The sequence below is a fragment of the Prionailurus bengalensis genome, chromosome B3, assembly GCF_016509475.1.
Source record: "Prionailurus bengalensis isolate Pbe53 chromosome B3, Fcat_Pben_1.1_paternal_pri, whole genome shotgun sequence".
NCBI lineage: Eukaryota > Metazoa > Chordata > Mammalia > Carnivora > Felidae > Prionailurus > Prionailurus bengalensis.
In genome coordinates, this window is record NC_057355.1 from 72,310,681 (window position 1) to 72,330,614 (window position 19,934).

At 54.3% G+C, this 19,934-nt stretch overlaps 1 protein-coding gene across 1 annotated transcript; it reads left to right on the forward strand.

Moving 5' to 3' along the window:
* The first annotated feature begins 188 nt into the window (after nucleotides 1–188).
* Nucleotides 189–19,452, forward strand: ARHGEF40 (Rho guanine nucleotide exchange factor 40). Its single transcript, XM_043554229.1, is given in 25 exon segments — nucleotides 189–604; nucleotides 3,147–3,344; nucleotides 3,933–5,178; nucleotides 5,316–5,483; nucleotides 5,612–5,732; nucleotides 6,320–6,416; nucleotides 6,528–6,608; nucleotides 6,726–6,842; nucleotides 8,173–8,268; nucleotides 8,350–8,465; nucleotides 8,844–8,970; nucleotides 10,603–10,725; nucleotides 10,828–10,971; nucleotides 11,469–12,079; nucleotides 12,215–12,446; nucleotides 12,787–12,873; nucleotides 13,707–13,922; nucleotides 14,639–14,774; nucleotides 14,777–14,808; nucleotides 16,046–16,223; nucleotides 16,989–17,093; nucleotides 17,320–17,463; nucleotides 17,968–18,098; nucleotides 18,753–18,799; nucleotides 19,048–19,452. Coding segments are annotated over 24 exon segments (4,551 nt in total). The 5' UTR covers nucleotides 189–601; the 3' UTR covers nucleotides 18,795–18,799; nucleotides 19,048–19,452.
* Nucleotides 19,453–19,934: the final 482 nt, after the last annotated feature.

Below are 19,934 nucleotides of genomic sequence, written 5' to 3' on the forward strand. Positions count from 1 at the left end.
GGGTCTTTTCCGAGCTCCAGGTGCTGCCGAAGTCTGGCAACCACGGGGAGTACAGGTTCCCGGGCGAGTTACAGACGGGAGGCGCCGGCCACCAAAGGACCCCAGTCCTAGTCTAGGTACCCCAGAAAATTCACGCACGCCCCACCCTCTGGAGTGTCCCTTGCGGAAGCTAAACTGATCCCGCAGGGAGCGAGGCGGCGGCGGCAAAAGAGGGGCATCCTCGGCAAGGCGGGCGTCCGAGGGCCAGGGTCGGGGCTGCCCACTGGAGGGCGGGGCGGAGGAGGAAGCGGGTTGCGGGAGAGGGAGGCAGATCTGCTGGGGCGTCGGGGAAGCCGCGGAGAAGCTCCGCGCGGGAGAAGGAGTCCCGGCAGGGGGTCCGGCGCGGAGGCGGAGGCGGGCACTGAAAGGCGGGGCGGGGAGGGGCGGCCGTCTCGGCCCTCCCTGGCGGGGCCCCGCGGCCTGGGAGCCCGGGCGGGCCGATCCGCCACCGCGGCCGGAGCTGTCCCCCAACCAGACCCGGCGAGACGCGAGCGGCGGGAGGGAGGCGGCGGCGCGCCCGGCCCCGCCCGCCCGAGCGTCGGACGCGGCCCCGCGCCGAGCCATGGTGAGTCCGGCGTCGCAGCCCCGGTGTCCCCCTCTGCCTTAGCGCAGCCCGCTCGGGGCCGCCAGCCCCCAGCCCAGTGCCTCCAGCGCCTGCCTTGGTCTGTCGAGCGCTTCTGGGACTCTCCTCCCGCCCATCCCCCCCTTCTTTTCTTTGGTCTGTCTGCCCCACTGTCTGGCTCTGTCCCCACCGGGTATTGCTCTCACTCTCTTTCTTCCCTTCTTCTCCGCCCCCTCCCCCATCCTCCCTTTGGTCGCTCCCCCAGTCCACACGCCTCCCCCCGCCCTCCTCTGTCCCGACCTGTGCCTTCCTTTGCAGGATCTTCCCTCCCCCTCCGGGTCCCAGCTCCTTACCCGCGGGAGACCCCTGCGGGTTGGTGCTGCAGTGGCCCTGGAAGGGGCCCGGCCTCGGGTCATGAGAACTGACCTGCCTGGAACCACCATTTTCCATCCCAGTCCCCAGCCCGGTGAGCTGGGCCCACCCATCCGGCCCTGGGGGACCGGCCACAGCTGTGGCTGGGCTGGGGCCAGGGACGTGGCCAAAGAGGGAAATTCCCGTGGAGAAAGACGGGTTGCTTCAAGATAGTGGACAGAGTGGGGAGGGGGCGTGACGCTGCCAGAGCAGACAAGAGATGGGGGGGTCTGGGGAGAGTGCCCCAGGGCTCTCGCTGCAGGGAACAGAAGCACTGTCTTAGAGTCCTCAGCTGCAGAGGGGAGGGAGCACTAGCGGGAGCTTCCCGCAGGAGGTAGGAGACTCTGGCAGCAGCAACTTAGGACACAGGAAGCAGGGTGGCACTATTAAGGGGGAGCCCCTACCAACAGGAGTGGACACTATTCTGGGAACTTTCACTCCAGAAGTTCTCTCTGAAGAATCATTCCAAGTAGTGAACACTGCCAGAGAGAGCGCCCACTCCACTGCAGGGGGGTGGGAGGTACAAGGCTAAAGGGGCGCTCACTGCAAGAGTGGAGGAGGGGGGAGGCCCTGCCAGGGGGCGCTCACTGCAAGGAGGTGGGGGGAGGAGCACTACCGGGGCTGCTTCTCTACAGAAGGAAGGGCACCCCCTGGCAGGGAGGCTGGAGCAAGAAAAAAGAGGAACTGGGCCAGGGAGAGCTGACTCAGTCTCTCTGGTCTCCTTTTTGGTCCTGGCCGACTGGAGGCCCGGTCTCTGTGCTCCTGCCCGCCGCCTCCCACCCCAGACCCCTCCTCCCCTCCTGCCGCTGCAGTTTCCTGTGGCTGAGACTCTCGCTCAGCCATGAGCTCACCGCCCCTAATGGGTTGCAGCTGCCTCGCTGCTCCAGCTCTAGCTACCCCCTCCTGGCCTCCGATCGGACAGCCCACTTTGCCTCACCCCGCCACTCTCCACTCTCCCACCTCCCCCCCGCCCCTCTTTGCGCTAGCCGCTAGCCGGGTCCCCGGAACACTGGGGGTCTGTCTGCTCGCCCACACACCTTGGGGCTGGGTCTCCGCGCTGACGCACTGAATGTCCGACTCCGGAGTGGCTGCCCTGGCTTCTCAGAGGGTCAGGACAGATGGGCAACTGGTAAAATACGCAGTTTTGTCTGCAGGGCAAAGACAAGACTGGGGGAGGGTGGTCATAAAGAACTAGATGAACACGGCAGTGAGCATCCCCTTGCCCACTTAGAGCAAACAAATCTGATACAAAGAACTTCAAAGCCATCTTGAAAGAGAAATTAGTCTACAAAGGAATATAGCCTGAGGAGTAGTTGTTTAGGGTACACATTGGAGAAAGATACCCATTGATTCACCTAGGGAGGCAAATTTAGAGAAAGCAGGGCTGAGTCTTTTGAGAGTGGCTACAGGTGGAGTTGGTGGAGAGGTCCTACTGGAATCAGAAAATACATAACATCGAAGCCTCCTCCCTTCCCCACATGTCCCTTTTGTGACTATTTCCTCTTTCAGCTGTACCCACCCCGTTCTTTGTAACCCAATCCCACATGTGGGGAAGTGGGTGATACCTTTAGAGCCACTCTGAGAGGGAAGAGTTTGCTAGAAAGACGCCACAGACAGCCCTTTAGTCCTCCTTCTTCCCACCCAATGACCATCTCTAGGAGATGATTGTTCATGGATGGTGGCACCTCCACTTGAGATGGAGCTCCCCAGATGGTAGACCCTGTGAGGAGGGGCTTATAGGATGGCTGTGTGAAAGCCCTCCACCCTTCAGAACTCTCTCAGCCATCACTGAATCTTCTGGTGGCCCAGAGGCCTGCCTCTCCCTGAGGAGTCCCTATGCAGTCGTCCCAACTCAAGAACCAGGAATGGTCCTGAGATCAGAGACATTCACCAAAAATTCTCCCTGGCCCTCCAAAGCCACCGTCTCAGAGCTCCAGTGTGGAATACACCACTAGTCCTGTGCACTCTAACTGATCCAGTCCCACCGGGGCCATCCCAGGCTCATTCAGCCACCATTTCCTGAGTGTCCTCTCTGAGCACATAATGTGTATGAGGTGGCCCCTGGGAGTCACTCCCAGCCCCATACCAGGAGCCATGCTCTCCAAGGATCTGCAGCCCGTCTTATCTCTCCCAGGAGCCCGAGCCAGTGGAAGACTGTGTGCAGAGCACGCTGGCCGCCCTGTACCCGCCCTTCGAGGCAACGGCCCCCACACTGTTGGGCCAGGTGTTCCAGGTGGTGGAGAGGACTTATCGGGAGGATGCGCTGAGGTACACGCTGGACTTCCTGGTGCCCGCCAAGCACCTGCTTGCCAAGGTCCAGCAGGAAGCCTGTGTGAGTGGCCCCTGAGACCCACTGTCTCGCCTCAGAGACTAGCCAGACTAATTTCCATCTATGCCAGCTCCCAACACTGATGGCCCCCAGAGGCACAGGCCACTCAGATACTAATGCACACAGACACTCATCTTCCCCAAATATTGACCCCTAAAAAAAATATCAACTCCCACAGTCCCATCAGACCCAATTCCAGACATTTCCCCCCTCATATGGATTTCTCAAGATACTAACTCCCCCAAACAGGACTCAACAGAGATCCTTCACTTCTGCCGATATAAAGACTCCTAAGACTCCTAAGAGTCTCTGATCCCTCCAAGACAATGGCATCTGCTGACCATACCATATGTAATGACTCAGTTGTTACCCTCCCACGCATGGAACTAGTTTGCTAGAGAAGCTTCCTACTAGCAGAAAACTGAACAGTCCCAATCCTTTCCTCTGCTACATGACCATCCCTCCAGCTCCCCTGGGATTGTGACCTATCAGGCCAAAGGCCCACCCTGCCTAGGGTGGTCCCATTCTAACTGCCTTCTCCTGCTGGCTTCATCAGCGGGGGCCTGAGCGCAGTCCCACCTCTCTCCCCAGGCCCAGTACAGCGGTTTCCTCTTCTTCCATGAGGGCTGGCCCCTCTGCCTGCACGAGCAGGTGGTGGTGCAGCTTGCAGCCCTGCCCTGGCAGCTGCTACGTCCAGGAGACTTCTACCTGCAAGTGGTGCCCTCAGCAGCCCAAGCACCCCGCCTGGCACTCAAGTGCTTGGCCCCAGGGGGCGGGCGGGTACAGGAGTTGCCTGTGCCCAATGAGGCCTGTGCCTACCTATTCACACCTGAGTGGCTACAAGGCATCAATAAGGACCGGCCAACAGGTCGCCTCAGTACTTGCTTACTATCTGCGCCCTCTGGCATTCAGCGGCTGCCCTGGGCAGAGCTCATCTGCCCACGATTTGTGCACAAAGGAGGCCTCATGGTTGGACATCGGCCAAGCACACTGCCCCCCGAGCTGCCCTCTGGACCCCCAGGGCTCCCCAGCCCTCCACTCCCTGAGGAGGCCCTGGGCACCCGGAGTCCTGGGGATGGGCACAATGCCCCCGCTGAAGGACCCGAGGGCGAGTACGTGGAGCTGCTGGAAGTGACACTGCCTGCGAGGGGGAGCCCCACAGATGCTGAGGGCTCCTCGGGCCTCTCCAGGACCCGGACGGTACCCACCCGAAAGGGTGCTGGAGGAAAGGGCCGGCACAGGAGACACCGGGCCTGGATGCACCAGAAGGGTCTGGGGGCCCGGGACCAGGATGGGGCACGCCCACCTGGTGAGGGAAGCAGCACTGGAGCCTCCCCTGGGTCTCCCCCTGGAGCTGAGGCTCTCCCAGAAGCGACAGCCCTAGAGGTATCTGAGTCTCCAGCAGAGACATTGGGGGAATCCTCTGAATCTTGCTTACTGAGGCCAGGGGAGGTTGGGGGAGGAGCAGGCCAGGGGGCTGAAGGACCACCCGGCACCCCTCGGAGAACAGGCAAAGGAAACAGGAGAAAGAAACGTGCTGCAGGCAGAGGGGCTCTTAGCCGAGGAGGGGACAGTGCTCCACTGAGCCCTGGGGACAAGGAAGAGTCCAGCCATCAGGAAGTCCATGTCAGTCTGCCCCCGCCAAATGAGCAGGAGCTTCCAGGATGCAGCCCGGTTGAGGAGGAGCACAAAGGCTCAGAGAAGCCAGAGTCTGAGCTGAAAGAGGAGCTCGGACCAGCAGACAAAAAAGAGTCTCGGCCCCCAGAAGCCTGTGGACCTATAGAAGAGACGGCCAGAAAGAAGGAGCAGGAGGGCCCCAGCCTAGTATGCATGGCAGGTGAGATGGCACCAGAGCCGGTAAGGCAAGGGTCAGCATAGCTTGGGCCAAGGGAGGGGGCTAGAGGAGGAGCTGGGAACCTGACAGCCAGAACCCTCCCCACCTCGGGCCCAACAGCTCTGCTTGTGTCTGTGCAGGACCCACAGGTCCAGAAGGGCTTCCATCAGACCCACCAACACCACCCTTGGAGGCTGTGCAGGAAATGAAAGGGGACAGTGTCCCAGAAGAGGCCTCTTCAGTCTCCATCTCTGATGACCCGGATGTAGCTTGGGACTTGATGGCATCTGGATTCCTTGTCCTGACTGGTCAGTGGGCATCAGTGTTAGGAGGGAAAGAGAAGCAACCAGGGTGGGCTGTCGAGGGAGGCAGGGTGGATGGGAGGCAGCCAAGGCCTGCCCCCAACCAGGACAGCCTGTCCATTTTGTGTCCCCAGGAGGGACGGACCAGAGTGGGCGAGCTCTGCTGACCATTACCCCACCATGCCCTCCTGAAGAACCCCCACCCTCTCGAGACATGCTGAGCACTGCTCTTCATTACCTCCACTCATTGCTCAGGTAACCGAGGCCCAGCAGTGGCACCCTGGACATTAACCTCCCGGTCATGAGGACCCTGGCCCCCTTTCTTCTCAGAACACTGACTTCTTGACGTCTAGGATACCTAGTTCCTCACCCCTCACATTTTTAAGTCACTGACTGCTGACCTTGCTGACCTCTAACCTCCAGGATATCTTCATTAATCCTCAAAGTCAACATTGCTGACTTTCAATACCCTAAGGCACTACCTAGATTATCGGGGTATTGATTTACTCACTCAACAACTATTTACTAAGCCCCAAGAACCTAGTAGGCATCATGCTATGGACTGAAATTGAATTCACACCCTTCCAGAGCATTGAAGTCCTAATTTTTCAGACCATGATCCTATGATTTAGTAGCCATGTGAATACAGACTCCTGAATGCTAGATCACTGCCTCTTGGACACAGACTCACACTTTGGCCTTTTGCCCATTGCTTCCCAAAAGTACCAGGAACTAACTTCTCCTGAGAACTAGTAACAGTAAAGCCAGACCCCGGGCCACTATCCCTTCAGTATACACACAGGTGCATACACACTCCCTCCTTGGCTCTTCTGCCCCCACAGGCCTGATCTCCAGATATTGGGGCTGTCCATCCTGCTGGACCTTCGAAAGGCACCCCCACTGCCTCCAGCACTCATTCCTGTTCTAAGTCAACTTCAGGTAACCAACCACCCCTTGACACAGGTATTTCTCCTGACTATAACCCTTCCCCGGTGGCCTGGAATGGCACCCAGTTGCCTACAGTTTAGGGCTATTCTTCTTTGCCCTTAGGACTCAGGAGACCCTCCTCTCATTCAGCGTCTGCTGCTTCTCACTCATGATGACCCTCTGACTGAATTCTATGGACTTCAGGTTTGAGCTCCTCACTCCCAGCTAGTCCCCCTTAATAGTGGAGAGAGAAGAGCCCCAGGCTGGTCCCTGAACCCCTGGGTGGCCAGGCCAGAATCCCCTGCCTTCACATGTCTACAGGGCGCTGAGTTGGTGTCAGAAAGTGATCTGAAAAGAGTGGCCAAGCCAGAGGAGCTGCCGTGGGACTTGGGAGGTCACAGGGAACCCTCGCCCAGCTACTGGGTAGAGACACACCAGGTAAGCTTCACCACCCCTACCCAGGACACTGGGAGCCAGGAATGACCCAGCTCAGAAAATTCTGGGAGAGAGAGGGCAGATCTGAGACATGACCATGGGGTTGAGAAAAAGTGATTTCCTTTCCATTCAATTCAATAAGGTTGTTTTTTTAAATGTTTGTTTATTTTTGAGAGAGAGAGAGTATGTGAGCACAGAGGGGCAGAAAGAGAGGGGGAGACAGAGGATCCCAAGCAGGCTCTGTGCTGTCTGCACAGAGCCCGATTCACAGACTGTGAGATCATGACCTGAGCTGAAATCAAGAGTCGGACACTTACCAACTGAGCTACCCAGAGGCCCCTCAATTCAATAAGTATTTATGGCTCACAACCCATGATCAAAGTATTAAGCATGTACCATGGGCTACCGGGGACATGAGAGGAGTATGTTAAATGTTCTTTTTTTTTTTTTAATGTTTATTTATTTTTGAGAGGGAGAAGGTCAGAGAGAGAGGGAAACACAGAATCTGAAGCAGGCTCTAGGCTCTGAGCTGTCGGCATAGAGCCTGATGCGGGGCTCGAACCCATGAACCATGAGATCGTGACCTGAGCTGAAGTCGGATGTTTAACCAAATGAGCCAGTCAGACACCCCTGTTAAACAGGTTCTTAATGTGATATCAAGCAGCATATGATTTTTGGTGGGACATAAGTAAGAAGCTATTGGAGAAGAGTGTAAGGTAGTTTTACTGGGGTTCTGGAACGAGCTGACAGTCATGAAGTCTGGTTCTAGTTCCATGTGACCTAGGACAAATTACTGTACCCCACTTCCAGAGATGGTACCCTTTCTGCACTTATTCCCTGCACCAACATCCAGGCCTCAGGGTCTTCAACAAAAAAATAGAGCAATTGTGATATAATCTCTGATTCTGTGAATCTAAGTGCTGTGAATATTCAAGAAAAGACAGGTGAACATGATCTGAGCTAAGTATGAAAGAGGGTTTGTAACATGGTCTCTAAACTATGCATCAAAGGGGATGTCAGTCTGAACAGGCAGAGAGGAGCGTTTTATAGGGTGAACACCTAGCACACAGAGGAAAAGGAGACTTACATTTACTATGCTGTATGCTGTACCAGTCCCATGCTAAGTGCTTACTTGGCATCATCTCTTTAAACCTCGCAAAATCCTGTGTGTCTTGTCCTCGCTTTACAGTTGAGGAAACTGAGGTTCAGGGAGGTTTCTGGACCTGCTTAATGTCATACAGTTAGTAAACAACAAAGTCAGAAACTAACTGAGCATTGTCTCCGTAAGAGTCTCTGGGACTGCCCCACCTCCATCCCTGTGTGTGTGTTTCAGGAAGTAGCAAGGCTGTGCCTCCTGTGTCAAGGTGTGCTGTGCTCTGTGCGGCAAGCCATTGAGGAGCTGGAGGGAGCCGCAGAGCCAGAAGGAGAGGTAGGAAACGAGATGGGACAAAAGGGTTGGGATGGGGGCTCTCTAGTGGAATGCCAACATTCAACTGCTCCTTGCCCCCAGGAGGCTGTAGGAATGCTTGAGCCCCTACAGAAGGTGCTGGCAGATCCCCGACTGACGGAGCTGCAGAGGGATGGGGGAGCCATCCTGATGAGGCTGCGCTCCACCCATAGCAGCAAGTATGAGGGGGGGTGGGAGGGGGCGGGCGGGTGGACATGGGGGTGTGGAGACACAGCAGAGAGCTGTCAATAAACCTTAGCTGCCAGATAATTCTTACTGAGCAGGTATCTGGACAGGAGAGTATGCATTTCCACTTATTATAATTTTCACATAACATCCCTAGGTGCTAGTTATGATTACAGACGGATTTGGAGGATGACAAATGTTAAATGCCTTGGCCAAGATTAGTCAGTAATTCAGTCAGGATTCAAATCCAGGCCTGTACTCTGACCCACGATGCTGTGCTACATCTCATATTAAGATGCAAGGATGGAATGGAGTGGGGGCAGGGAAGGGTTGATAGGGCAATAGTTCATTCTGCCCCTCTCTTTCCCCAGGCTGGAGGGCCCTGGCCCCGCTACACTGTACCAGGAGGTGGATGAAGCCATTCACCAGCTCGTGCGCCTCTCCAACCTGCATGTACAAGAGCAGGAGCGGAGGCAGCGTCTACACCGACTCCAGCAGGTGGGCCTGGACCCCCAGACCTCTCTTACTTGGCCCGGGAGCCTGGCCTCCAGCACTCCCTTTTCTGCTGACATTTATGGTTGATAGTGTTCTCCTAACCTCCTTCTTCTCACCCCACCCTGGAGGATGGTCTGGTCAGTGTGAGATTCAACAAGGGAGAGATAGCATCTAAGGACCAGCAAAGAAGAGAAGCCAGATCTCCCCTGCCCCACTGTCGATCTTTGATCAAGAATCCTTAGAGACTGTGAGATGCTTGGGTGCCCTAGGGGATTCTGGGAAGAGCTGATTGATTCTAGCGTGCCTATTAGCTTAAAATAATAAATGTCTCTTGGTACCAGCTCTTTAACTACACTTCTACCCAAGCTCCCTCAACTCTTTATACAATGTCTTCCCCAAACCTGAGGCTGGTAAGGTCCCAGCTTCCTCCACCTTGGAAGGAGAGGGCAATGGAAGATGCTAAGGCTTCTTATGTGGGGAAGATTCAGGGATAAGGCTGGCTTTTCTGAACCTTCATTATTCTCCTGGGGTTAAGAGCCCCACAGGGATCATTCTAACATGTAGGGTATGGGGGTGGTTTGCAATCTGATTGTTCCCTCAGAGCCCCAGGCATGGTGAGTGAACACCTCATGGACCTGCATGTGGGCATCAGGGGAAGAGTCATCGCAGGGTCAATGTCAAAGTGGGGGACAGGGCTTTCTGTTTTCTGGGGTTTTCACATAGTGCCTTCCTCCATCCCAGTATCCAAAGGGTTGTGTCTCTTACTGTTTGTTTGTTTGCTTGCTTGTTAGCTGTTTTCCCCATTTCAAAACCGTTAGCACGCAGGATTTGGAGTCTAAAGTTCCCAGCTTGAGTTCTAGCTCTGTTAGGAATGAGATGTTGCACAGATCTTGAAGTGTCTTTGAGTTCTCAAGTCTGCATCTTCAGAATGGGGATGATAATGACACTGACCTCTCAAGGATGTTGGGATGACCAAATGAATTCAGCAAAGGACAGAGAAGTGTTTATGGTTGGGTTCTAATTATTAGGAACATTCTCAGACTTCTCCTCAGGCTGTCCTATGCCAGCTTCCAGCCTTTCTTCAGAAGAAAATATTACCATCCCTTTTTGGTTAAATATTCCAGAACTAATATGAGAGTCCTTAGATCGCCATAATAGGCAACTAGAGGTGGACACACGCACCCACATTCACACACACACACACGTGCGTGCACTGTCTTGTCTCTCCAAGCCAGGCCCCTGGGACCCCTGCCCACTTGTCATTGGACTCAGTGAATGTGAAATTTCTCCCAGCTCCCTCCGTTATCCAGAGGATCCTCATCCACCTCAGGCCCACACCAGCTTTATCTATGTCACCTGCAGACAGAGCCCTGGAGCCCTCATCCTCCTCCCTCAGTGCTCCCTGCCAGCCCAGCTTCCCCTTCTTCTTGTGCTTTACAAATGATCTCTCACTAGACCTTTGTGGGAACTACTACCAACCAATGTTACCGTTACCACACTACAGCTGATATGAAATGGTTTACCCAGGGGTCCATGGATTAGGGTGGTGGGGTTGGAGCTGGATCGCAGCTCTCCTTCCCACCACATGGCCTCCTTCTCCCTCACGGCCCTGCTGTGCCCCCTTGTCTGTCTCAGGTGCTACAGTGGCTCTCAGGCCCTGGGGAGGAGCAGCTAGCAAGCTTTGCTGTGCCTGGGGACTCCCTGTCTGCCCTGCAAGAGACAGAGCTACAGTTCCGGGCTTTCAGCACTGAGGTTCAGGTGAGAAGGGGGAGAGGGGCAGGTGAGGAGAAGCACGCGGGGAAGGAGGGGCAGACTGACTAGGCCTGAGGATGGGGTCTGAGTTCAGCCTTCCTTCTTCAGGAGCGCCTGGCCCAGGCCCGGGAGGCCTTGGCCCTGGAGGAGGACACCACCTCCCAGAAGGTTCTGGATGTCTTTGAACAGCGGCTGGAGCAGGTTGAGAGTGGCCTCCATCGGGCCCTGCGGCTACAGCGCTTCTTCCAGCAGGTGTGTGCAGATCCTCTTCTGGGCCCACCATTGCCTGCCTTCTGCATGGAGAAGCTGATCAGGTAGTAGCTAAAAGCAGGGACTCAGGAGACCATCTCCTTTGATTCTTGGCTCTGCCACTTACTTGCTGAGTGACCTGGGACAAGTTTCTAAACTTGAGCATGCCTCCATAGGCACCCACCTCACAGGGCTGCTGTGAGGATGACATAGGTAATATATAAAAGCACTTAGTACAGAGCCTGCCACTGATAAACACAGGGTAAGTATTGGCTCTTCTCACATCCAGGCCCCTCTGTCTCTGTACCAGCTTGGAGTGACACGGTTAGGCAGTGGTGCTGGGATAGTGAAGGGAGTGCTCTCAGAGGACTAAGATGGTGACGGGCACTGGGAAGCCAGCAGCAAAAGAGGACAGGAGCTGTCATTGGGCAGCATGTGTGAGTGGCACAGAACCTCATTCTTTCTCTTCCCATTCCCGACCACCCGCTTTGGCCTGGCAGGCACATGAATGGGTGAATGAAGGTTCTGCTCGGCTGGCAGGAGCGGGACCGGGTCGGGAGGCAGTGCTAGCAGCCCTGGCCCTGCGGCGGGCCCCGGAGCCGAGCGCCGGCACCTTCCAGGAGATGCGGGCCCTGGCCTTGGACCTGGGCAGCCCTGCAGCCCTGCGAGAATGGGGCCGCTGCCGGGCCCGCTGCCAAGAGCTGGAGAGGAGGATTCAGCAACACCTGGGAGAGGAGGCGAGTCCACAGGGCCACCGGCGACGACGGGCAGACAGCACCAGCAGTGGAGGGGCCTCCCGGGGCCCCCACAGCCCCTCGCCCAGCCTTAGCTCCCTGCTGCTCCCCAGCAGCCCTGGGCCACGTGCAGCCCCATCCCATTGCTCCCTGGCGCCCTGTGGGGAGGACTGTGAAGAGGAGGGCCCTGACTTGGCTCCAGAGGCAGAGGGCAGGCCTCCAAGGACCGTGCTGATCCGAGGCCTGGAAGTCACCAGTACTGAGGTGGTCGACAGGACATGCTCACCCCGGGAACATGTGCTGCTGGGCCGAGCTGGAGGTCCAGATGGGCCCTGGGGAGTAGGCACCCCCCGGATGGAGCGCAAGCGAAGCATCAGGTGAGAGCCCAGGCCAATCAGTGCCCAAGAGGCAGGCCCAACGGCCCAGCAGGAAAAGACTACGAAGTTGTTGGAGGTGGTGACTCCCTCCCGTCCCCCCACCTCCTCTGACACTACTTCCTGTTGCTCCTGCAGCGCCCAGCAGCGTCTGGTGTCTGAGCTGATTGCCTGTGAGCAAGAGTACGTGGCCACCTTGAGTGAGCCAGTGCCACCTGGGCCTGAGCTGACTCCTGAACTGAGGGGCGCCTGGGCTGCCGCCCTGAGTACGCGGGAGAGGCTTCGCAGCTTCCACCGGACACATTTCCTACGGGAGCTTCAGGGCTGCGCCACCCACCCCCTGCGCATTGGGGCCTGCTTTCTTCGCCACGTGAGTGACCCCTCAAACTTCTTCCAGGTCCTCTCCCTTCTCATGCTTCAGCCCCATCCACTTGTCCCTCCTTCTCAGTATCCATTCCCCGCCACCTCCCAAAGTATGTGGTCCGAGACTCTGGGACCCAGTCCTGTTCTCTGGGCCCCTCTGGATCTCCTTAGCCTGTGTCCCTGTCCTCGAGTGCAGCCTGGCCTTCAGTCACTACATGGAAGCCGGTCGTTTCCTAGGCAGACCCAGTGGCCCGTCTCTCCTCTGCGTTGTAGTGAGGATGGGGAGGAGGAAAAGGAGAGGCTTGTCTCTCACCAGATAATGGCTTGTCTCTTCCCTTCTGGCACAGGGGGACCAGTTCAGCCTTTATGCCCAGTATGTGAAGCACCGACACAAACTGGAGAATGGTTTGGCTGCACTTGGCCCCCCAACCAAGGTAACCTTTGCTCCAACCCTCATGAGAAGGAGAGGGGTCAGGAGTACCCAAAACATGCCACCCTCAAAGTCTCTCAGGGAAAGAAAGCTTTCCTGGATGTGCCCAGGACCATCAACTACTAATAAGCTCCCAGAATTGCTGAGGGTGGGACAAACACCGGCCTGGGAGCCAAGTGAGCATGCATTTTTTTTTTTTTTTTTTTAATTTTTTTTTCAACATTTATTTATTTTTGGGACAGAGAGAGACAGAGCATGAACGGGGGAGGGGGCAGAGAGAGAGGGAGACACAGAATCAGAAACAGGCTCCAGGCTCTGAGCCATCAGCCCAGAGCCTGACGCGGGGCTCGAACTCACAGACCGCGAGATCGTGACCTGGCTGAAGTCGGACGCTTAACCGACTGCGCCACCCAGGCGCCCCATCATGCATTTTTATCCTGAGGGACTTTGGGCAAGACTCTTGATTTCCTCTGGGTCTCTGTTTCTGCATCTGGTCAATGGGTGCAATATACACTCTGTCTAACTCACAGAGTGCTCTGAGGATCAAAAGACTTTACATCAAAAGATACGAAAGTGATGTTAAAGTTAAAAGCCAGAGACTGTAAGGGATAATTTGTGTTCCTCTTTCATTCTCCTTCAAGATAGAGGATGATTGACTCTCCTGCAGGCCCCCTACCTGCTTTCTTCCTGGGGAAAGTTTTCATCTTACCTTTGGCTGTATCTGGGCTTCATCTACCCCTGAAAGCCTGGACTACCATCCACCTTCCCTACAGAACTCAGCCCCCACCAGCTCCAGCCCCCACCCTCCTCATCCCTGTCTGTCTCCTCCCCAACTAGGGCTCCACAGAGAGTGGCCCTTACCTGCCCCGCGCCCTGCAGCAGCCCCTGGAGCAGCTTGCTCGGTATGGGCGGCTCCTGGAGGAGCTCCTAAGGGAAGCTGGGCCTGAACTGAGTTCTGAGCGCCAGGCTCTTGGGGCTGCCGTGCAGCTGCTCCGGGAACAGGAGACCCGTGGCAGAGACTTGCTGGCCGTGGAGGCAGTGCGTGGCTGCGAGGTAAGGCCGTGGCTCATCACTCCAGTTCAAACGGTCTAGCCTTGTGGCCTTAGATGCAGTGTGGCTGGTGACAAGAGAACTAGATTCAAGGTCAGAGGGCCCAGGCTCTAATTCCTAATCAGCTAGATGGCCTTGGTCAAGTCACTGAAATTCACTGGGCCTCAGTGTCCTCATCTATAAATAAAGAAGCTATGTCCTGCCTGACATCCCATGTGCTTTCCTGTTCCATTCCCAATTCTTCTCTTTCCTTATCTACTCTGTTCTTCCTCAACACCCAATACATACCTTATTCTCCCCTACCTAGTTTCTTTCTAGCCCAGAAGTTCCAGAATAGGTAGGGAACCTGCCTCCTATAGGATAGACCTCTTTCCCCTTCCAATTCTTTGCTGATTCTCTTCCTGCGTCAGAATGGTGCTTTATCCCCAACGTTCAAAGATTTCCCCACTATAACCCTGTAACCACACTATGGGAGGGGGAGGCTATAACCCTACTATACAGCGTACCTTCTGTCTTGAAAGGCAGGGCTATGTTACTAGGTCAGGTGCACTGTGCATGGTGACCATGGATGGATTCTAGGTCAAGGCCCTCACTGATTTCCTAACTCAGCCTGAGAACCAGTACATTAGGCCCCTTGCCCTATAAATCTCATTTTTACTCCCCACAAAATATACTCAAAGGGCTCCAGGGCCAATTATCTTTCCTTTTGCTTTCCCCAGACAGATCTGAAGGAGCAGGGACAGCTCCTGCACCGGGACCCCTTCACTGTCATCTGTGGTCGAAAGAAGTGCCTTCGCCATGTCTTTCTCTTTGAGCATCTCCTCCTGTTCAGCAAGCTTAAGGGCGCTGAGGGGGGTCAGAGACCTTTGTTTACAAGCAGGCCTTTAAGGTACAATGCTGGAAAGGGGAGATTTGGAGAGGGACGGGACAAGAAGCCATGCTCTTCTTGAGAACTCAAGATGTTTTGGACATTCAACCCCAGCCGAGGTTCAGAATCTGCATCATCTAAAACAGGCTTTGACCTTAATCAACCATCAGGTTAAGGTGTTGGGGGAGTGATAAAAACTCCTGTTACTGTCATTGGGGTTTTCCTTGTCATTCATGTGGGACACTCATGAGGCATTCCAACCCAGAATGGAGGAGGACCTTTCCATTAAGAATATATGTTTTCTGAGTTAGGGGTGGTCCCTGGGGGTCAGGAGAGAGGACTCTATTATCTATCTATCTATCTATCTATCTATCTATCTATCTATCTCTTGAGTTGATGGAACAAGTAGAACTGAACCCAAGATGAGGGAGGCCTTGCTTCAGGAAACAGCTTTGGTATTCAGATAAACATCAGTAGAGACCTCTAATCCTAGGGGCACCTGGCTGGCTCAGTCAATAGAGCATACACCTCTTGATCTTGGGGTTGTCAGTTCAAGCACCACGTTGGGTGTAGAGATTACTTAAAAATAAAATCTCTAGGGGATGTCTGGGTGGCTGAGTCAGTTAAGCACCTGACTCTTGTTTTCGGTTCAGGTCACAATCTCACAGTTTGAGGGATGGAGACCCACGTTAGGCTCTGTGCTGACAATGTGAAGCCTGCTTAAGACTCCCCTCCCCCACACATGCACGTTCTCTCTCTCTCTCTCTCTCTCTCTCTCTCTCTCTCCCTCTCCCTCCCTCTCTCTCAAAATAAATATTTAAAATAAAATAAAATAAAATAAAATAAAATAAAATAAAATAAAATAAAAGAGACCTAGAGGCCTAGGTCAGGCAGTGCGGCATGATTCTAAGGATTTCTAAACTTTCCTCCCCTACGTTCGTTTCAGCTCTTTAGGGGCGAGTACAGTATAGGGAAAAAAGCCTAGGTTCGGAATAATGTAGACATGGGTTTGAACCCTCTTTCTCTGCTAAGCTGTGATAAACCCTTGGGCAAGCTGCTTCCTGTCTCTGGGCATTCCCCGTCTGTAAATTATGGTTGTTAGGAAGCCTACATGTAGAGCACTTGGCATATGGTAGGTGTTGAGCAAACATTTACTGAACATCCACCAGATGCCAAGCTAAGTGTAGTGCTTTTCCATGTGGTACCATCTAGCCAGGATTCACTCTGTCTTCACCCACTCTCCTCCGCTCTTTCTCAGACTGCTGACATGGGGCTAACAGAAAACATCGGTGACAGCGGCCTCTGCTTTGAGTTGTGGTTTCGGCGGCGGCGTGCACGAGAGGCATACACTCTGCAGGCAGCCTCACCAGAGATCAAACTCAAGTGGACCAGTTCTATTGCTCAGCTGCTGTGGAGACAAGCAGCCCACAACAAGGGTACCGGGCAGGGCCAGGGGAGGGTGTGCTTGGGGTCAAGGTTATGGCAGGTTAGCCAGAGCATGTGGAGACCACTTGGGAAACAGGGTGTGGGATGGAGAAAGAATGACTTTGGAGATGTTTCAAGATCTGACTTGAGAGAGATTGCTGACATAGAAATTAGTGTAAGGTGTACCAAAAGGAAAGAGGAAGCTACCAATTTCAGGAAAGCAAGAGCAAATGGCGGGGCAAAAGGGAATGAGGGACAGCTCACTGGACCTGGGGTCCAGAATGTACTTGCTGGGTGACCTAGACCAGTACGTGTGTTTCTTTTTGGGGTTTTTTGGCTGGATTTTTGTTTATAATTCTCTGAACCTCATTCCACTCATCTGAAAAATGGAAAGTAACAGCTACACTTTAGTGTGATAGGCCCGATTAAATAAGGTGATATATATGGATACACTTGGTAAACTATAAATGTATGTAAAAATGAGGGGTTTGCTCTTAATGTCCACAATAAAGGGCAGAAGGTGAGTATTAGAAGGTGGGTGGCTGGAATGCCAAATAGGCAGAATGCAACAAATAAGATACAAGAGACGGATGTCTGAGGAGGAAGTCTAGGACCACCATCACCATCCGTGTAGTAACAGTCGACAGCAAGAGTAATAGGAGATACCAGATGAATGAGAATTGGCAAGGAGCAAAAGAAGTGTCTCCCATTCCAGTGCTAGGGCTTGGAGCGAAGAGGGGCTGAAGGAGGTTGGTAACAGGGTCTCTGTTCCCTAGAGCTCCGAGTGCAGCAGATGGTCTCCATGGGCATTGGGAATAAACCCTTCCTGGACATCAAAGCCCTTGGGGAGCGGACGCTGAGTGCCTTGCTCACTGGAAGAGGTGAGGGCCAGAGTGCTGGGGGGGGTGGCCCCCAGAAGTCAAGACCTTGAGAGTGAGGGCACAGTGGGGAGGCATGGTGGAAAAGTAAGGAAGGGTAATGAGTGGACATGTCCTCCCAGAAATTGTGGGACTGACTGGGAGGCCCTCTATGAGACTGAGGGTCACTTCAGAGAGCCAGGAGGGCTTTCCCACACCACCACCCCACCACCACCCCCCCTCTCTGCAGCCGCCCGCACCCGGGCTTCCGTGGCCGTGTCATCCTTTGAGCATGCCGGCCCTTCCCTTCCCGGCCTCTCACCGGGAGCCTGCTCCCTGCCTGCCCGCGTCGAGGAGGAGGCCTGGGATCTGGACGTCAAGCAAATTTCCCTGGGTGAGGCACCTCTCAAGGGGTGGCTCTCAACAGCTGGGTCATCGTGGTGATATTCAGGCTGCTTGCTGCTAAGCAATTCCTTTTTCTAGCCAAGTAGCCCAGTTGCCATGACAACTATGTACAGCTTCCCCATTGCTAAAAGAGCTTTCCATCTGGTTGCTAGGGTAATGCTTACAGCAGCCTGTTGCTAAGAAGCACTTCCTCTGTACCTCTCTCTCTAGCTCTCCTTGAGTTTCTATGGAAACTGCTCAGCTTCCTGTTGTACCCTCCTGGTTCACCACGGCAATCCTTATAGTTTCCTGTCGCTTCTTCCCTGGTTGCTCTAATGATGCTGCTGACAATTTCCTGCCTCTTGGTAGGGGGGTTCTCTTGCAAATGGATTGCTATGGTGACTCACAGCTTCCTGTTGCTATGGAGCTTTTTCTTCCCTGATGGAGCAGCTTGGTTGCTTAAGGTAATCTAGAGGGGTTCTATACCCTGCTCTCACCCTAGCTTCCCCTCCAGCCCCAGAAACACTTGACTCTTCTGGAGATGTGTCCCCAGGACCAAGAAACAGCCCCAGCCTGCAACCCCCCCACCCTGGGAGCAGCACTCCCACTCTGGCCAGTGGAGGGATCTTAGGGCTGTCCCGGCAGGTAAGTCCCTGCGTTAGGGCTGGGAATGGGGTGATCTCTTCAGCCACTTTCTGGGTGGGATATTCTGATCATTCAACCCACGGGGGCAGGGGGAACCAATGAGCCTGTGCACCCAGCAAGACCGCAGGTGGTATATATTGTCCAGTCTGCCTTCCTCCTCTCCCACAGGCTTGGCTGAGAGGCATCAAGGTCAGAAGTAAAAAGGAATCTTAAGTAAAGAGCATAGGGGGCACCTGGCTGGCTCAGCCAGTTAAAAGTCTGACTCTTGACTTCGGTTCAGGTCATGATCTCGTGGTTTGTGGGACTGAACCCCCCACATTGGGCTCTGTGCTGACAGCATGGAGCCTGCTTGGGATTCTCTCTCTGTCTCCCTCTGTCTCCTTCTGCCACTCCCCCACTCATGCTCTCTCTCAGGATAAATAAGTAAACTTGATAAAAAAAAGTAAACTTAATTAAAAAAAAAAAGCATAGTGCAGGAGTGGATGGAAAGGGGGTAATGCCAACAGCATTTGGACTTGGATTAAACCAGCAAAATTCAGGAACTTTGAGGAGGAGGACAGAGAGGTGAATTGGCAGGCTTAGGAGATGGGGAGGAGTATAGAAAAGAGGACGTTTCCTTAGCCTTTAAGTTCACTGCACTTCCTCTCCTTGCAGAGTCATGCCCGAGCCCTGAGCGACCCCACTACACCTCTGTGACCTGGGTGAGTCCGTACCCCTTCACTACATCCAGCATGCCTTCCCTTTTGCGCGTGCTGCCCTCCTCCCGGCTGCTTGGAAGTCAGCTTCTCCCCTCTCCCAACCTATCTCCCTCTTCTCTCCTGGCTTCTAGAGAAGACGGAGAACTTGGCTCCAGCCTCCCTCTCAGCACATTTTGGGCTGGGATGGCAGTGGGACATAGTGGAGGACTAGAAGGGCACTGAATGCTTCCTTTCCTCTGCTTCCTGGACAGAGAGGAGGTCCAATGACCAGCGTGTTTCCCCGCTGCTATCTCTAGCGCTCTCCAGCCGAGTGCCTTCCTGCAGGAACCAGAGTGACCACACTTGCTTGTCTTCATACTCTGGAGGTGGAGTATGATCCCTCATCCAGTCCTGCCCCATCCTGGGCTGCTGCATACTCCCAGGACACGGTTCCATGTCAGCCTGAGTTCTCCCCTTCGTCCCATCCCACCCCAACTCTCCCTGAGAACACTCATCTCTGCCAGGTCAGCTGTTGTTCCTGGTGACTCCATTCTGGGGTGTCACAGGAAACAGAGCTATGCAAACCATTATAGGAGGGTGGGGTGGGGAACTGCAAACTTTATACATGTAATTACTGTTATTATAATACTATTGTTATATTAAATGTATTTACTCACGCTTTGTCTCAGCAGAGCTAGAGCAGACCTCTGCATTGAGGTGATACTGCTAACTTGAGCACTTCCCCTTCCCCAACCACTAACTAGAACACAGAAAATAAAACCAAGGCTTCCAGGTACCCAGTACCCGTACAGGCCCTGGGTGTAGGAGAATGTGCTTCTTCACAGTGGCGTCTAGAGGCTCAGTGCACCCTTTGAAGTTTCTCCTCTCTCACTGCACCTACTTCTTGAGGCTGAGCTGGTCACAGTCAAGCTGGGATCCAGCACAGTCCAGCAGTTCTCAAAATGAGGTCCTTAGACCACAGTGCATGAGAATCTCCTAGGCTACTTGTTAAATGCTAATTCCTGGCCCTGCCCCAGAGTTGCTGAAGCCAAAAGTTTGAGGGTAAAGCCCAAGATTCCTCATTTCTCATTAAGCTCTTTGGGTGTGATTACTAAGTGCCTGAAGTGAATTATTTCTGAACAAAATGGCTGAAGGAGGA